This window comes from Pundamilia nyererei, unplaced genomic scaffold (assembly GCF_000239375.1).
Source record: "Pundamilia nyererei isolate P.nyererei 1_Seehausen unplaced genomic scaffold, PunNye1.0 scaffold00035, whole genome shotgun sequence".
In the NCBI taxonomy this organism is placed as follows: domain Eukaryota; kingdom Metazoa; phylum Chordata; class Actinopteri; order Cichliformes; family Cichlidae; genus Pundamilia; species Pundamilia nyererei.
Window position 1 is genome coordinate 3122229 of NW_005187436.1, and position 14220 is coordinate 3136448.

Consider the following 14220-nt stretch of genomic DNA (forward strand, 5'->3'; position numbering starts at 1 on the left):
CTCTGTGCATTTCTAACATTAGATAACTCTAAACACCCCTCTTAGCCTTAATAGGGCTTTGACTGTCATGTAAGCATGGAAATGCTAAAAACTGGAGGAAGATATACTGATATTATTTGTCATCTTTTTAACCGTCAGCTAGGCAATACAGGCAGCTACTCTGAGGTGACAAAAAGTTCCCAGTGGTTTGGATTTCCAGTAGATCTCTGACCTGCTCACTGTTTATAACCCAGTCAGACCTGTCAGGTGGAGATATGGTAAATGTTTGCCATTGTCCTAAGACATTGCAAAACCTACTTAGATTTATGTTTTTATCTCACGTTTTAGCACACTGAATCTATGTATAATGAAATGTGCAATCTTAATAAAATTACCTGAGCTATTTATTAAGTTTTTTTTTTAAAATTTACAGCTGTATCCTGACATATTCAGTATCTGTTCGAGGTTATAGATACAAATTGTGAAACACACACTGCCATAAACAGTACAAAGCAGTTGAAATTAGCATAACAAGAACAAGAATTACAAGATCGGCTGCGTGTGACACGGGTGTGGGTGTGGGCACCGCAGATCATTTTGTGCCGAGGGCAGATAACAGAACGCATTTTTATTTTTTCTTTCCTATGTAGGCCTCGTATCTTTTCTTCTATCTTTTGATTACAGTTTTTTTTCTTTACAATTCGTTGGAGGATTGCTGCTCATTAGCCCTCAAAGCTGGCTGCTCATCTGATCACACACCGCCACCTAGCGGCCCACAGAGCCGCTACACTCCACCCCAACCAGCAAACCAACCACGTCATCCTCGGAGCTGAACTACATGTCCCATGCTCCTCTGTCAAAGAAACGGACAGTCATGTGGATGGAAACAGGAGTGGGCATCCGCTGTGCTGCAAGAAAAAGAAACTTCGAGGAAAGATGCACGAAGAGGAGGATGGCAGCGAGGCGCACTCCTGCACGGCTTCGCGATTCGTGAACTCCAGGTCCGTGGATGTGGCCGACATCGAGGGAGCGAAGGAGCAGGCCTCCAAACTGTGTGGCTACTTGAACAAACTGTCCGGCAAGGGGCCCTTGAGGGGGTACAAGCCGAAGTGGTTTGTGTATGATCCGAGGAAATGCTATTTGTATTACTTCAAGTCTCCCCAGGATGCCCTGCCGCTCGGACACATCGAAATATGCGATGCGTGTTTCAGCTACGATTTGGACGGGGAAGAGGGTCAGTTTGAGATCCGCACGGCCGACAAAGAGTTTCTACTTAAGGTAGGAACTTTTCTTTCTTTCATTAAACGTGTGTTGACAGCATTGCAACGAGGTCTGCTTTTCATGTCATTTGTCACTTCCTTTCTCGTTTGGAAAAGGCAGACACGCCCTTCTCTTCTTTCCTTTAAAGAAAACAGATTTAGACTCAACTGTTTTTAGGCAACAAAGTACATATTTCTGCTCGGCAACAACGTGATCTGATGCGATTCTGACGCGATCAGAAGAAGAAAATCCGTTTGTTTGTTTTTTAAAAGACAAATCAATTTCTCGCACAAACCAAGCGCTTAATCAGCGCATTCTTCCAGCTGATTGCCTGCAAACACCGTCAGTCCTCTGTTTTGTGTTTAGACATTTTTACACAGGAGCTCATCTGCCTTCACGGGTCACAGCATCTCATGTGACGGTGTCCTGGTGCTGTCATATGACTGTGACGGGTTCAGCACCAAGACAGGTGCCTCTGGTTTCACTCAGTCAGTTCTAGTCTGTCTTATTATTTTTTTTAAGTGTCTATGCTTAATACCAAGAGAGAGAGAGCTGGAACTGAGACTGAAACCAGTGTCTGTGCTCATTCACATGACAGATCCTAATAGTGTCAAGTTGTCCTCATTTTCCCTTTCCATTTGTCGCTGCCTTGATTTCCTCATGGAGATGCCTTTTAAAACGTCATCTCGCTCACTTTGCTGTCTTTAAAATGGCGTGCTTAAAGATTTCAAAGATCTAAAGTCTAATTGAGTGTGCGTTTGTGTCCTTCTAGGCTCCCAGTAAGCAGGTGATGCACTACTGGCTGCAGCAGTTGCAGCAGAAACGTTGGGAGTACAGTAACATGCGAGGCTCTGGTCAGAGAGACAGCTGGAGCTCCCCGACGCTGGCCCATCCTCACACCGGCCTTGTAGGCAAAGATAATGGTAGGCAGGTTCGCACGCACGCACTCACACACTCACACATACAGTGGATATGTTATCAGTCGGTCATTTCATCATATCCGGGCAACAACTGAAAGTTTACACAAGCGCTACAAATCACAAGAGTCTCGCGTATTTTGTTACCAAGTTTCTGCAGGAAAGTGTTTGAGTGTTTCGAAAGGGTAAAAGTTCAGATTGACATCATTCGGCTTGTGTTTTGTTTTAAGCAGAAAGCCCTTCGAGCTGTGAAGCAAAGGCGCTGGTATCGTAACCTCACGTCTAAACAAATACAAAGTAGGCAGTCAAGTAATGGTCTGTGACAAGAATGATATGTTTATTTGTTTTCCAATTTTTTTAAATATAAATTGTTGAGAGGAGAACAACCAGACTCATTTGAACTGATGGGAAGGGAACAGTAACAGAAGAAAAGTATGCAGACGAGGGTCTTTCACTTCACAGCATGTCAGATTGACAGGGTCAGAATTTGTCATAAACACCATGAAAGCATGGTGTCATCTAGCCTTATATCAGTACAGCCTGCTGCAGGTGGCGTTAATAAAAACTGAGCATTGTTCATACTCAGGAAGGCCTTCCTGAGCATTGTTCCTGAGCATTTCCATCCCTTTATTACCGCAGCAGCCATCAGAACACAGTCACCGATGCTGGCTTCCAGTTTGATTGTGTGACATGTCTCAAAGCTCGCATCATGCAAATCTGATGATTTAAGCGTTTGAATGATCTTGAAGATCTCAGTGAGTGCTCAAACGGCCACAGTCACCAGATCTCAATCCAACAGAGCACCTTTAGGATGCGCTGTAACGGGAGATTTGCATCATGTGTGCGCAGTAATTGTGTGATGCTATCATGTCAACATGGACCAAAATCTCTGAGGAATGTTTCTTGTTGTTATGTAACTCCAGAAGCAACATGGTGGCCAGCGTGGCCTAGCAAGGTGTACCTAATAAAGTAGCCAATGACTGTATACGCCGGTGCTGATATGTTTGAACGAGTATCTGTTGGACTCTACATAAAATATGAATCTCATTTGTTATCCAGCAGAAGTGGAAAAGAAAATATGTACATCCATATCTGTGGCTAATAAAGGACTTTAATGAGGACACAAGCATTTTTAAGCCTGTTTACATTTGAAAACAGGGATTCTTCTGCATGCTTTGTGCTTAGCTGAGTGAAACGACCTGTGAATCCTTTTCCTGTCCATGTCTTTCTTTCCCAGAATGTTCTCGGTGCACATCTGTCTTCAAAAGCCACAAACGCCTTGGTTATCACCGCTTATCAGTGCTGTTGTCGCCGTGTTTCGTCTAACCCTCCGCGACTTCTTGATTTCTCTGTCGATTCGGAATGAACACTCTTTTGTTTCCTGTTCTCGTATTCATTTGCGTTTTGCTTTTCGGTCTCGCCTTGAACCTGCTCGGTGCAGTGAAGTGCACGAGAGAGCTGTGAGATCAGCGATGTCTGGCGTCAGCTCAAACGATCCCTCGAGCTGTGTTTTTATGTCGCACTTTTTATAGCGAAAGACTAACATGCCCGGGCTTAGCAAGTCTAAGTAAGTGTCGACTTTTGAAGCTCTAAAAGGAAACCGCGCTGCAACGTGCAGAAGTTAAAACTGGTTCAGAAGTAGACATAGTAACACGTAATAAAGACATAATAAATTAGACGTATAAAGGACGTTGGTTTTTATTTTCATTCTTGGAGATGCCACTTCAAAGACTTCAAAGATTTTATCATAGCCACGCGAGTCTGATCATAGGTGCGTGGCGCTGGCTGAACTACATGTTGTTGGCCACAGTCTGTGTGTGAAGTCTCACAGCATTATTAATGTCACTACCTCGATGATTTAAAGCCAGATGTGGCATGGGTCGATGAGAAATGGAGGCCTGCCGCACACTCATATGGAAGTGATTTGTCACTCGCAAGGTAGGCCAGCGCATCCGCTGCTTAATCATCCTTTTTATTTTTTAGTCTAACTGGAAGCATAATATATGAAAACGAAGCAGTATTCATTGAAGCTTAACAACTAGAGCCTGACATCATGAACTCATCAGGAAAGTGTTTACTGAAGTCACAGACAAAGGAAGCAGAAAGAGGTGTTTTCCCACAGACAGACTTCATTTTTCCAAGTATGACTCAGACACCCCCTGCTGGCAGTTTAAACCACTTCTGCAGTAGCATCACTTTATATGACACATCTAACAAATAAAAAAGCTTCTTTTTACTAATTAATTTCATGTTAAGAAGGGGGTTGGTGGTCTGAGAAAGAAGTAATCGTTAGAAAGCAGGTATTAACTTGCATAGGTTTCACCCGGCTGTGCATCTTGTTCTTGGGAAGTCAGTCTTTGGTGTCATTTTGATTTGATTTTTGTTTCGTTAGAACAGATAATTAAGTTCTTTTGGTCTTTTTTTTTTTCTCAGATGCTTTCAGCTTTGAGAAGCCATGTGAAACCATGGAGAAGGTCCGCAGTGATTTTTCCATGGACGACGAAACAGAGGGCGCTGGAATGGTGGGAGCCCAGACAGCCAGAGGGCCCTCCACGAACCCCCTCAATTTCTCCCTGAAAAACTTTGGCACGGAGCTCAGGTAAGTGTAACGAAAGCTTTCCAGGAAATAATCTGTACCCAGACGGGGTTTAAAACGCAAGTATACAGCTCTATAAAATCTTGTTCTTTTTTTTTTTTTTTTTTTAGGTCGCCGCCGAACAGGCACGACTAGTTTGTCTGCTGTGTTGAGCAAAGAAAGCACTTCTTAGTTCATCCAGACACTGGTTGCAGTAGAGGAAATGGTTACATCCATGGTTCACTTGTTTTTCTAGTATGCAACCATCAGCAGTTCCCCTTTTTGAGATGTACAACACATCTATTGAAAAGAGGCAACATGCTGCAATCCTAAAAATGTGACATGTAGACTGGAGTTTGCTTTGTATGTGTCCCTTATTAAGGGAGTCTTGGAGTCCCAGAGTTTCACTGCTCCTAAACCCACACCACGGTGCCTTTTATACACAGTAACAAAGGTATCAGTATAGTGGCTGCCTGATATGTGACTGAATCTGCGAGAATTGCAGCTCTCGGAGCTAGAAACCCCTCCCCCCGATTAGAAAAGAAGTGGCTTTAGAATACTCCAGTACTGTGACGTTAACTGCTTTTGTCACGTTTATACCCATAAAGTTTGAGAAAAGCACGAGCGCTCTTTAGTCACTTTGGTTTTGCCAGGTGGAAGTCAGAAACGTGTGGTTTAAACACATCCGATATCTATAAAAATACATATAGAGAGCTGATGTGTGAGGCAGACTTGCGCTTCATTGTGTTGCATACAGCAGAAACAGTTGTTGACATGTTGCAATGGTGAGGTGTGAAAAACAAGTTTGACACCATTAGCTTTACTTTTTCCTCTAAATGTTAGCTTCTTGCAAAAATGCCTTTGTGTTTATTATCTTTGTTTTTTCTCTGTCCAACGCTGCAATCCCGTCGGCCTTTTGCAGCAGCATCAGTTTTCCTCTGTGGTTCATCGTAGATCTCTGTGGATTTGTCACTTTTCATACCGTGTTTTCTTTAATCTCTAAAGACGCCCCCCCCCCCCCTTTTTTTTTTTTGTTGCAATGAAATGTGTGAGAAACCTGTGAAATTAAAAAAAAAAAAAAATCTCCTGATTTCTGTCAGGAACTCCATGTCTCACCTGCGTGGGGGACGACGCAGCGTGTTTTACACTAGCAACAGTCCCTCGGAGGAATGGGAGCTCGTGGATCCGCCAAAGGACTTTACTGAACAGAAACATCATCCGGACACACACAGACGTACGTCCACTCCCACCCACCCTTCTGCCAGGGTTTAACACTCATCCTCAGCGTACATTTCTCCCGAGGGTCACAGATAACAGCTGATGAACTTGTGTTTTCCCTCAGATTCCTTTGGATCGGCGTTTACCTTTGATTTTGTGCGCAACCCCTCGCGGCCTAAGAAGCTTTTGCTGGGCTCTGGAAAGTTAGGCCGCAGTGCCGAAAGCTCGCCGGTGGAATGTAACGGCAGCAAGTCTTTGGAAGTGCAGCTTCGCCTCCAGAGCCAGCAGCAGCAGGAAGAACTGAGTCGCTTGCAGCAGGAAGAGGCTAAACTCAAGGAAGAGCTGGCCACCCAGAAGGTATAGTTGGATCTCTTCTACTACTGTTATTTATAACAGCATAACACATGTCTATGGATTGGATCGGATAAAAATGTAATATTCTGTTTCTACTGAAAGTGAATGAACCCATGTTTGTAGTGTCTGTTATACACCACAAGCCTAGGTTTGTGGTGTCTGACCAAGTGCCTTGGGATAATACTGATACTCTCACTATTACAAGAAGTCAGCAAATGATTAGTCATGTTTTAGCAAGAAGCAAAGAAACAGCAGACAGCATTCACAGCTGTCGCACTCCTTCTCTTTATTTTCTGTTCTCTTTTTTTCCCCTCTATTTTAAGGTTGGCTGATTGGTCAAAACCGCTGTGACTAGGCAGAAGAGTGAATACTTACTTAGTGAATACCTTTTTTTACCTCTGTGCTTTACTTCCTGGTCAAAAGATTGATAGTTGTTTTCCTATGAAATCTGTACCAGGAGCATGATAACGAAAAAAAGTGTAACAAATTGATGTTTTCTGTAAATAATAGGGCTGCCACAAACGATTATTTTGATAGTTGACTAGTCACTGATTATTTTTGCGATTAGTCGACTAATCAGATCATGCATCCATTGGGTGTAAAACGTATATCTTATTGCACCAGCATGCATCTGCTCTTATATAACTATCATTAGCTTACAGCTTTAAGTGTTTAAGGTCTGTGCTAACTAAAAATAAAGATAAGATGATAGTTTATTAAATTTTAATGAAATTTGCAGATTGTTTCAGTGAAGTTTAATAAACTCCTTGCTATCTAAAATATAACAGGACACCGGAGTATATTCTCCAGCGTCTCACACTTCTGATAATCAGCTGTCTGCTTGACTTTATTCAGCTGTGTAAAAACTACAACTTTAATCTCAGCCAAACCGATTTACTCAGGAACAAATAAAATACTAAAAAAAGCCAAACAATAACTTTTTTAAGTTATCTAAATGACTTGTATATGTTTAACCTGAGTAGCGAAAGACTGTGATTAGCCGGGAGTCTGGTGTTCTCACGGGCTCTAGTGGGCCTTGCGCCCGGCTAGCTAACGAGCTAGTGGGTAACAGACGTCTCCGAAAACGTCGGAGCGCTTTTGAAAATATGTGGTGTCTCGATAAACTGAGCAGATATTTGAGGTTTACACAGCTACATTCTCGTCTGAAAATATGTTAAACGTTTATTTTGTGACCCAGAAAGAATAATAAGAGTAATATTAAAATTAACTAGCTGCCGCTATTGTTGGAAACTGAGCTGGGCTGCGCTATGAATTCTGGGACACCGCTACTTCTTCGGGGATTAACGGCAGCTGGCATCCTTGTACATGCAGTGCTGCCATCTTCTGTTTTAGTCCGTTATTACACTCTTAAGTCCCACTACTTATTCCTGCGTCTTTTGTGATCTTACAACGCTTCAAACGACGCGTCGACTATTAAATCAGTCGTCGACAATTTTGATAGTCGACTAATCGTGGCAGCCCTAATAAATAATATACAATGCTGAATTTACAGTAATGATGTGTTATCATCCAGGAGCTGGTAAGGCTACTGCAGCAGACTTTAAGGACCTCCCAGAGCGAAAGGCCCGCCGGGTGCCGTCCAGCTCCGTCTCCAGATTCGTCAGCAGCCTCAGACCAGACCCGAACTTCAGTACCAACTCAGCAAGAAGTTGCACAGCTGGAGGATCTGCTTAAGGAACGAGATGGTCAGATTCAGTCCATGTGCGGTCACATGGAGCGTCTCGCCCTGGAGAAGGAGAGTCTGCAAAAAGAGCTGAAGAGCCTGAAACTTAAGGTGGGGGAGATAAACGACCAGCTTGGAATGATGATGGAGACCATCCAGGCGAAGGATGAAATCATCATGAAGCTGTCACAGGAAAACTCCGAGCACAGCGGAAATGCAAACGACGCTGGATCACCACCACCTCACAAAGAGCTGCAGGAGCTGAGCATCCTCAAGGTAGAGATGGCAAAACTTTAAATAAGATTCAAGTTATCTTGATCTTAAACTGCCATCAACATTGATTTTCTTTTTTCTGTAGCTTTTGAAATTCTGCCTGAACATCTTGACACCCCGTCTGTCTTATTATTCACCTTCAGGACAGTCTTCAAGGCTACAAATCCCAGAACAAGTTCCTGAACAAAGAGATCCTGGAGCTGACGGTGTTGCGCAGAAATGCAGAGAGTCGAGAAAAGGCTTTAGAAGCAAAGGTACTCTCTTGTGTTTTATATTTAATGGTGCATTATCCTGTTAATAGAAACAGGAAGTTTGAGTAGGTTTAGGGGAAGTCCAGTGTGAAGCTCAGCTGGTGCTTCTAAAACGTAATTTAAATTTAAAGCTGAGACTTTATTTTGCCCTCTTTTCCACAGTGTACTGCGCTTGAGGCCAAGCTGTGTCAGGTGGAGAGTAAGTACTTGGTTCTGCTTCAAGAGGTGAAGAACCCGGTATGTTCGTCTTCAGAGCAGAGCCCAGCCCGGGAGGTCATCTCCAGATTGTTAGAAGATGCACTGCAGGGCGAGAACACAGACCAGCAGGAGCACACGATCTTCAAACCAAACACTGTCAGGTATGTGCCGAAAGCCTCGTTAACAGATGCTTTGGAGGTGATTTGAAAAGAAATTACTTAAAAACGGCTACTTGCTCAGAGTTTTAGGGATGGAAAAAGAGAAATCTTGAGTTTTGATAAGAGGTTGCGAAAGCCCACACGTCTGGTTTCCGGCATTTATAGCAGATATGAAAATAAATGGCCAAATGTAGGTGTTGTTACCACAGCTACGTGTCATACTCATTGCTGTGGCTTACTAAAAAAAATTCCACTGTCAATCATATGAGGGTCAAAAGTAGCAGATCTTTATTTAATAATGTTGAGCAGTTATAGCATTTCTTCCAGAACCAGCACCATACCAATTCATCAGAGGACGCACTGCTTTTTTTGTTTTGTTTTGGTTGTTGTTGTTGTTGTTGTTTTTTTACTGAAAGAGAAAATAAACTGTACTAAGAGTCCCTACGCATGTTTTTTGACTGTGAGAACGAGTTCTGCTAATCTGTATTTCAGTTTCTGAATTCTTTGCAAGCCCAGGCATGCCCTTTTTGGCTCATCAAAAATGTATTTACACATTCTGGAAACCCCTCAGTGATGTAAACATGCAGAAACCAGGATGTGAACATGTTACTGTTGCAGCTTTGAGCGGCTTTTGGAATTCACCTGCATCACTGATGAATTGTCTCTCTGTCTTGATGCAATGCTAGCGAGTATGACGTGTACGGCTTCAAGACCGTCCCCGAGGAGGAGGAAGAGGAGGAGAAGCTGATCGCAAAGGTGAGGGCTTTGGAGCTGAAGTCCCTGTCCATGACGGATCAGGAGGTTTCCATCGGGGTCAAGTGGGAGAACTTTCTGTCCAGCACCATGAACAGAGACCTGGTTCACTCCCCTGAGCTAAAGGCCCTGATTCGTTGCGGCGTGCCACATGGGCACCGCTCCAAGGTGTGGCGCTGGTGTGTTTCTTTCCACGTGAAGAAGTTTCGTGACCACTTGCCCCCAGACTATTATGACACCTTATTAAACGTAGCAAGGGAGAAGCCAAACCCGGCCTCGAAGCAGATCGAGTTGGACTTGCTGCGTACTTTGCCCAACAACAAGCACTATGCCTCTCCGAGTGCAGGCGGCATCCAAAAACTCAGGAACGTCCTGCTGGCTTTCTCATGGAGGAATCCAGATATCGGCTACTGTCAAGGACTGAACAGGTACTAGAGCTGATCTACTTTCTTTCTGTCTCTCTTTTTCTGGCTTGTAACCATTAACCTTTTTCTTGCATGTTATTTCTTCAGGCTGGCAGCAATTGCCTTGCTCTATTTAGATCAAGAGGATGCTTTTTGGACCCTTATAGCTATTGTGGAGGTCTTCATGCCAAGAGACTATTACACCAAGACTCTCCTTGGCTCACAGGTAACAAAAAAACAGTTGAATTTTATTGTACCATGAGACAAGAAGGGACAAGGTACTGCTTATTTATTAGTTTTGACAAACCTCCCTGGTGTCAGTGATATCATATTCACGTGACTGCTGTTGATGACTTACAGAGCAGGAATGCAGACATCAGCAGTCTTTGTTTTTCTGTCTGTCTGCTAAATTTGACCACCTTAGAAAATCAAGCCCTGGTTTGATTCATACAGGTTGACCAGCGTGTGTTCAAGGATCTGATGAGCGAGAAGCTACCGCGGCTACACGCCCACTTTGAGCAGCACAAAGTCGATTTTTCCCTCATTACGTTTAACTGGTTCCTGGTGGTGTTTGTGGACAGTGTGGTGAGCGACATCCTCTTCAAGATCTGGGATGCGTTTCTGTTTGAAGGACCAAAGGTAAGAGGCTTGATTCTGCTCTCATAAACCTGAATTCTAGCCTCAGCAGGAAACTGTTTTAAAGTTAATGACTAACCGGTGACGAGAGATCACTTCTCAAGCTACGTGCCGGCACACAACCGTGCATGTTTGCCAGATGGATCCAATTGCACGCTATTAAACGAATTATTTATTGCCACCAAGGAACCAAAATTCTTTAGTTTAATAAATCGTTATTTTTTGTGTACGCAAGCTAAATTTTAACCCCACTCTACACCCCTACAAAGTTTTGTATTTTTTCTAAACTTTTCAGCTTAATGACATGCAAAAAAAGGTAAAAAGGTTAAAAAAAAAAGAAAAGAAAACGCATGCAATAACCGATTTTGACGTAGCATCCCCTTATAGAATTTTTAAGGGAAGCATTTTAGCAAACTTGTTAAAGCAAAAATGTGCCCTATTGTGTGTTGATTGAACGATACAAGTTAAAACACTAAAGCTGTCGAGCCTAACTCTTAACAGAAACCTGTTATGAACCCAGTCAAACAAAACTGCCGCAGATTAAGGCGGTATTGACTATATTTGGAGGACCTGCTTAGGGAACAGAAGAAAGGTCAGATGTTCCTGAGTAAATATTTTCATGCTACAGTCACACAGGACTTTACGCCATTTTTCTCCACAGATCATATTCCGCTTTGCTCTTGCGCTCTTCAAGTACAAAGAAGAGGAGTTTTTGAAGTTGCAGGACTCCACGGCCATCTTCAAATATCTCAGATACTTCACACGCACGATCCTGGATTCAAGGTACAGTAGCTGCACTGTTTTCGTATTTCCAGTCCTGTGAAAGAATGAAGTTTCTGTGGACAGAGTATCTGCATCACCTTGAAACAGCTTCCCGGATCTCCCTGAACTGTAGCTAAATTGTACGATCACATCACCCACAGTGTATCGGCTTTGTGCCTGTGCAAACTTCATTTCTCACACTGCAGGTGTTGCAGCAGCTCTGTGAGACGGTGCTTGAGCACAGCCATGGTTTGGACTAAATGCGGCATGCTGAGATGCAGTTGTTAAATAGATTGCTATAGGTAGCAGCCCTTACATTTAAAATTGCACTGTGCATGCTTGTTTTATACCATTTTATTGGTCAGACTCTGTTTTGGAGCTAGCCTCAAGTGGCCATTTTTGGAGCTGTAATAATAACCTACCTATTAATAAAGTTTTATGTATCAGCTCCAGTGGTGTATGCTTGATGCTGAGAGAAGGATGCATGGGTTTACTAAATTTCAAAGACATAAAAAAAAATCCAGGCTCACAGGATTATGCTGTTTTTCTTTCTTCTAAAAAAAATATCTTCCAGGAAGCTGATGAGCATTGCCTTTGTGGACATGAACCCATTCCCCATGAGGCAAATCCAAAATCGGCGCGCCTTCCACCTGGAGAAAGTCCGTCTCGAGCTGACGGAGCTGGAAGCGATCCGACAGACCTTCCTCAGGGAGCGAGAGACGAGTCAGGATAGAAGGAGCTTTGTCAGCGACGACGAGGAGGAAAACTGACCTCGGGCTTGTCGCATTTCTAGGCTGAGTGGCTAAAGCACGGAGACAAAGAGATCATCTCCGCAGAGCGCCGCTGTTCTGCAGTGATGAACGGAGCGCTTTCCCCACACCTAATCGTTGGAGTTGGTCTCTGCATCAGAGCTGGAACTATCAACTTTATACGTTTTAAGCAACAACCACATCAAAAGAACTTATTGTCACAAGCTCGAAAGGGCCTATCAGTATTATCAGTATTCCTGCCATTTCTTTTTTAAATTAAATCTTGTAAATCCTCTGTTTTCTGTACGCTTACGTGTTCATGCAATGGCCAAAACAACCTGCAGCACAAATCAGTATTTTCAAACAAATGGCTGCGATCCATTTCCTTTTTATAGCTGACTTTTAAATGTGTTGAAGGATTATTGTGTCATTCATTTGTGGTGTCATCTTCTACACTCACACAATTTTTTTCCTCCACTAAACTGCCACTGAGACGTGCGTGCACACAAATCACTTATGCTGAAATGAAAACGTTGCTGAAACTTAGGTCTTAAGGCCTTCAAGCGTGCATGTAACATTTCCAGTTGTAGTTTCCTTCAAGGGATGCGTCAAAAGCCACATTTCCATGGTATTATCAGTTCTAGAAAGAGCATCTGGAACTTGCTGAGCAGCAGTGCACTTTCTATAAGCCATCAAACTAACGTGAGCCAGTATTGTCTGTTTTTTAAGCATTATCAGTTCATTTTTATTTGGGAGGTTTTTATTGGCTATCGATTTTGCTATTCGTGTTGTTTAAAGTAGTTTAGGAACTGTTCACGTTCTCACAAAGACATATCTAGAAAGTCCAAACTGTATTGCACTGGATTTAATCAGTTGAGTATCTGGTATTGGCAGGATCGGTTAATCCATTCACGCTGTTGTGGGTTACGCAGTTTTTGCATGCTCTTGGTTTTTCTGTGTTTGTGTTACATGTTTAAATGGTCCAGTTTCCTTGTGCGCAATTTGTTTTTATTTGAGATTTTTCTGAGCTGCTGGTGTAAATGCTGATTGTAATTGCATTTGTTGTCCTCAGTGTGGCAGTGTGACATTGGTTTACCTGGTATTTACGCTCGGCTCACAGGTACCCTACTCGCAGTTTGACTGCACTTGAAGTGGCTGTAAAGTCATGATGATTGTTGTATTAAAAGAAAAAAAAATGGAAATATGATGTTAAATATATTAGGGAAGCTTTTCACCGTATTGCCAAATATCTCTGCCATTTTCATAATCGGGTACTTTAAAGTTTCCTCTTCACTGGGATCTCCTGTTTCTTACAGCAGCGTGGAGGAAAGCTGATATTCCAAGCTTCAAACGCTGTTTATATTTGATCAATCAGCTGTTAAGTGAAACTTTTCAGTCTCCTTAAATGGGATTTTGTGCACTGATGTGTTGTTTACACCCTGCTCGAGTTTTAGTTTTAGATTGTCTTGAGGTGTTTACAGAAACAAGAGATCTGCTGTCAGTTGCAGCTTTGTCAGCTGATCCCATCCCCACTGTTCACCCGATCCAATGAACAAATGGCAACCACAACAAAAAAATATTTTGATAATCAAATGAAAAAGAAGCATATAGTTGTATTTCTTCCTTTGTGAGAGCAGGTCTCTCACAAAGATCTTGATTGGTTTACAGTTAAACTTGCTTTTTTAATATATGAATGTCCACACATTGTCAGAAGGCTCATACAGTAAGATTTTATGTTTACTCAGTTTCTCTTTTAAGGCTAGTGCCCCCCCCCCTCACAGAATAAGCTACATTTAAGTCTTCTTTTTAACTTTACTTTGTTTCTTTTCTGTGTTGCTTTTCCCAGAATTGTATTGCACAATTTTATTGGTAGTATGACTTCCGAATATCATATCAGCACTTCACCTTTTTGTATGCATATCTCTCATCTTGCTCATTGTTAGCCTGTTTCACCTAATGATGCAAAAAAAAAAGTTTGTAATATTAGTTCAATAAACAATTTGCTGGCTGAATGTGTTGATGTGAATTTCCTAATTCAAATGCTCATTC

At 42.5% G+C, this 14220-nt stretch overlaps 1 protein-coding gene across 1 annotated transcript; it reads left to right on the forward strand.

Annotated features, from left to right (window-relative positions):
- Nucleotides 1-707: 707 nt before the first annotated feature.
- tbc1d2b (TBC1 domain family, member 2B) lies at nucleotides 708-14180 on the forward strand. The gene is made up of 13 exons (XM_005730017.2): nucleotides 708-1257; nucleotides 2012-2162; nucleotides 4590-4755; nucleotides 5832-5965; nucleotides 6074-6306; nucleotides 7838-8263; nucleotides 8404-8514; nucleotides 8674-8870; nucleotides 9554-10048; nucleotides 10133-10250; nucleotides 10478-10663; nucleotides 11322-11443; nucleotides 11997-14180. Exons 1-13 carry the CDS (start codon nucleotides 916-918, stop codon nucleotides 12190-12192), a joined length of 2877 nt encoding a protein of 958 aa, XP_005730074.1. The 5' UTR covers nucleotides 708-915; the 3' UTR covers nucleotides 12193-14180.
- Nucleotides 14181-14220: the final 40 nt, after the last annotated feature.